This window comes from Acanthisitta chloris, unplaced genomic scaffold (genome assembly GCF_000695815.1).
Source record: "Acanthisitta chloris isolate BGI_N310 unplaced genomic scaffold, ASM69581v1 scaffold6236, whole genome shotgun sequence".
Taxonomy (NCBI): domain Eukaryota; kingdom Metazoa; phylum Chordata; class Aves; order Passeriformes; family Acanthisittidae; genus Acanthisitta; species Acanthisitta chloris.
In genome coordinates this window covers 132228-136953 of record NW_008678661.1, presented here as the reverse complement: position 1 = coordinate 136953, position 4726 = coordinate 132228, and the positions used below count along the sequence as shown (strand labels likewise).

Genomic DNA, 4726 nt, shown 5'->3' with positions numbered 1-4726 from the left:
GTCTGTGCTTAGTGTATTTTAGTAATTTTTCCCATGTGAAACTCCTGAATTACACGCAGTGAGTAAGTAGATTTTGGATTTATTAAGCAAAAATCACAAAGCAGAGGCAGCTAAATGTAAGAATGCTGCTAAAGCAAAAATTTACCTTGTGCCGTGTTCTTCATCTTTACCCAGATGTCGCAGGTGATCATTGGCAAGAAATGAATAAATATGCACACTTAGTCTTCTAAACTCATAGTGTTAGCCAGTCACTTTTGTTGGAGTGGTACAATAAAGACAAGCAGTGAAATATTTTTGATCTGATACACTATATACATCTTTTGTTTTGGAGCTTGAGGAGGGGGAAATTACTTTTTGCAATCAGGAAGAAGCAACTAATAAAATCCAGCTCAGACAGAGGCTTCAGATACAATCACAGCTGCTCTCTTTCTGTGGCAATGAATTCCTTCTCTTGTCTGTTGTGACGCACAGGTGAAAAACGTGCGGCAGAGCCAGACGATGCAGAGCTGCTGAGCCTGAGCAAAAGGCTGGTGGAGAATGCGGTGCTGAAGGCTGTACAGCAATATTTAGAAGAAACACAAAACAAAACCAGACAGACTGATGGAAGCCCGGCGAAAACTGAAGAAGCAGCAAGCAGCAGTAAGAATGAGAGCGACCGTGATAACAGCAAGTGAGCACTGTGCAGAAAGCCTGGGAGCAAATATCCCACCAAGAATAACTACAAAAACGTGTCCCAGCTCCCCGCTGAAATTTGCTAAGTGGTGCTGGGTGACAGGCACTCTGCTTTGTGAGTCTCTTATCAAGTTTGTTCTGAATTGAAGGACACTGTCTACTGGTTTAATAAGTGCTTGCACTGCTGAAAATCTGTCAGATGCCGGGAGGGATGGATGGTAGAAAAAGGACAAGAATGGTGAGGCAGGTGGCTCCAGTCTTCACTTGCTCTTGATGCCAAGAATCCCTTCCTTGCTTTTGAAGAGAAATTGAACCTTTTGCATTTGCCTTTTGGGTTGTGATGAATGGCTGTGGAAGAGGCCTTGCCATGAGTGGGAGCGATGCCCTGAGGCCGAGGGTTTGGCACTGCTGCAGGGCTGCTCGCTCCGTCTGACAGCACGTGCTGTTTCCTAGCCAACAGCAGTCAGTCCCAAGCTAAAAATTACTACTACAGATACTCATCGCAGATACTATTACACAGTATGTAATATGACAGAAGTTTCTCTTAAATGTGATGCTGTACTGTTCTTTATTTTTTGGTAGCATTTGTTGATGTAAATTCTATTTTTTGACGAAGTATCTTTTTATAAAAAAATCAATGTGGGCAAAAGACTAAGCACTCAGTACTGTCCAGACCAGATATGATCTCTTTGTCTCCCTACATTAATGATTCTAAATGACATTAGTTGTTATAAAATGTATTATATTGTTCTTTTCCTCTAGGAAAGAGCCCTGAAGCAGACTTAGTAAAGGAAGCTTTGCGCAGAGAAACGCAGACCCTGTTACCCAGGCTGAACCGGATTAAGGAGCTGTTATCCAGTCCTGAGATCCGCACAAAAATTAGCAAAGAGCTCTTTGAAGACAGGCACAAGTCTAACAGTAAATGGAAAAGTTGTATTGACTGTGAATCTTCAAATGCATGACTGTAAATTGCCATGATATAAAATCTCATCAGGTTGTTTTAAAGACAAAATATTTCTATGAGAATTTTTTCAGGTTGTTTTTGGTTGTTTTGTTTTTTAACTGAAAATATGAATGGGCGTAAATGGCTCATGAGGAATCATGCTGAAATACTTACACAGAAGGATTCTACTTCATAATAATGAAGTACAGCCACTTCTCAGCACTGCTTTGAAACATGCTCAAGTGTGTAGGTATATGTCATGACTCCAAAGGGGAAAAAATACTGGTTTCTAATAAATCTGAGCAAACACTGTGCCCTTCCTTTATCATTGTAAATAACTCAGTTTTTTTCTCATATATTCCTTCCCTAACAATGATATACAAATACTTTAAAATGGATGTTTTTAAATATTTCAAAATGTGTATTTGAAAAAACTCTTTTAATTATCTGCCTTTTGGATATGTACTGGCATTTTGGGTTAGCATTGTCTGTTTTTTATGATTTTTGTAAACAGCACTTGAATACTTGTATAGATGCTGACATTTTGTTTCTGCTGATGTTTACACTAATGCAAGAATGTTTTAAATTTCAGTATGAAATTCAGGCTCCACTGATCTCAATGGCATACTCTTGTTGGCTTTAATGGATTCAAGATGCAATTAAGATTTCTTGTGCAAATAATAATGTTTCTTGGGATAATACTTGCCTTTTTACTTTTGTAGAACAGTGGTTTTGTCTTTTCTTTTTGGTGTCTTCTCCATCTCTTACCTTCTGCTGCCTGAGGTGGAGTGTCAGTTTGCTCTCATTGTTCCCTCCACACACCTGCAAGATTCACTGAAGCTTTGGGTGATGTACAACAACACAGGAGTAGGTCCAATACCTTCAGTTTTTTTAAAAATGATCACAGAAACTATATAATACATGTTGTGATTGGTATCAGAATTGTGCTGTTAGAACAGCTGTGTACGTGTTCTTCATTGGTCTCAAGCACTGTTCATTTATCTCATGTTAGAGCTTTTTTTCGTCATTTGATATGTAACAGTATGTTCTGAAATGCATCTCATACATGCCATGTTCACAATAAAATATTTTTCCTTTTCACTCTGTGTTCATTTTCACCTGTCTCCAAACGGATTTAATAAAATTAAGTCCTTGCAAGTAAAAGGGTAGACAGAAATAGTGCTCCTATGAGTCACATCAGTAAGTTGACTATGGGTGTTGTAGTCTAGAGCTTGAGTGCTGAAATGATGCAGATAAGCTAGGCCCAAGTCATTACTGTTGTAAAGGACAAAAGTTTGGAACTCTAGGGATTAATTTAAATTCTGGGCAGTATGGGTTTAGAACTAAGTACTGGGTACAAATTCTTAGAGGTCCACTCTTCAACATCAAGTTTGAGTATAAGGAGTAGTCTCAAAATACTCTAGAAAAAAATCTGAATCTGAAATCATCCTTGGAGATCATTCAGAAGTAGATTTTCAGAGGCAATCAAGCAATTTAAGTCCAACTTCCACGTAAGAACAAAAACCAGACACTCAGCAGTGAAAACAGGTAAACAATTTATTATATTCTATCTGAATCTCAGGTTGTCATCTCCCTTTCCTCTTGGCAAGTCATTACCATGATTGAGTGCCTTTTTATATCATTCAGCTTGTTACGGTCATTGTTCTCATGTTTCAAGTAAAACTGTAGAAATTAATCACGGAATTTGTGTCCAGGCACTTTGATAGGTCACCTGGTGGGTTATTAGAACCTGTGCTCCTTCAGTTCTTACGGATGGCATCAAGAATAGCAGCTCTGAAAAAACGTGTAGGAAAGTTAGTGGCCTGAATGTAGGCATCATTTGAGATGTGCTAGTGTGGGTCTGGCAAATACAATACAAACCCTACAGATGATGTGTTCTGCTGGATCAAGAATAGTGGGATAGAGGACACACCAGAGCCTCTAAAGAGATACTGGATATGTATGTTTAAGCAAGCAAAACCCATCTTTAATTTTCAGATGTTCTGAGCCAGGAAAGTCAAGAGGGCTTTGGGTTTTGAACCATTCACGTTCTTTTAAAAGGCCAAGCATAACCTTTATTTCTGGTTTTGACAAGACATTACTATTAATATACTCAAAATTCAAAACAGAATATGGCAAAAAAACCCCTGCATCTGGATTCATTGTTTTATGACAACCCTTCTTGCTTTCGCGTTTTTTAAGTCTTTTTTTCCACTGGCAATGAAGCCTGGCTGCCAAACTGAAGGATAAACCTCTTGTATGGAGTTGTCAGATGAGCACTGAAGAATGCACATAGAGACTGAACCTAATATAGGCAGGTGTGAAGCTCTGAACTGCACCCACCAGAACAAATACGTTGCCTGCTTCACACAAATCATTTTCAGACAACAATTCTGTTTCTTAAATAAGCACTTCTGTTGGGGAATGTCTTGAAGTAGACGCACAGGTTATTTTGGGAAAGTGTTGGCATTTCAAAACAGATGGTGCAAGTTTGTCCATGTTTTGTTTTCAGTTATACCTTCTAGCTTTCTCATGCTGAAGAGTATCTGTACCTTGCTTCTACATTAATTGTAGAGCTGTCTGTGGAAGGTTTAAAAGCAGTATCTCAGCTTCCAGGACTAGTCTAGCTGAAAGTCTTTGGACTGTCTGTGACCCACTGAGAAACTGTTCCTGACATCTGTGGTTCGTCTAGGCATAGACCGAAAAAGTTGTGGAAGACATGCCTTGGATACCTGAGTAGCCCGTGACATAAATTGCCTACTGTTGAGCTGTGCATCAGAGGTGTTTAAGAGTTGACAGAGTAACCAGAGAGAGGGTCAGTCCTGTGTCAGTCCTGTGTCAGTCCTGTGTCAGTCCTGACTAATAGACTACTACTTTCTGATGAAGGAAGGGAGACTGTTGTAGAAACTACTGTTTCCAAGCCTGGATGCACATGGCATAAGGATCCTTAGTCTGGTAGGTAGCAATGCATCAGCTGAATGTGCATCAAGGTCTTTGATTGCTAAACTAAATGGTGTTTCTGTGTTGACTGAAGGTGATCTAAAGCTAAAATGGATTGGAGCTTAAGGTCAGATTCAGACATGGTATCCAGATGTACAGATATTGGGATCC

General features: G+C 39.4%; 1 protein-coding gene across 1 annotated transcript; it reads left to right on the top strand.

The window, feature by feature from the left end:
* Positions 1–471: 471 nt before the first annotated feature.
* Positions 472–674, top strand: AKAP7 (A kinase (PRKA) anchor protein 7; the record flags this gene model as incomplete). Its single annotated transcript, XM_009076976.1, has 1 exon — positions 472–674. A coding segment is annotated over one exon (203 nt), but the record flags the coding sequence as incomplete, so codon positions are not given.
* Between the last annotated feature and the right edge of the window lie 4052 nt (positions 675–4726).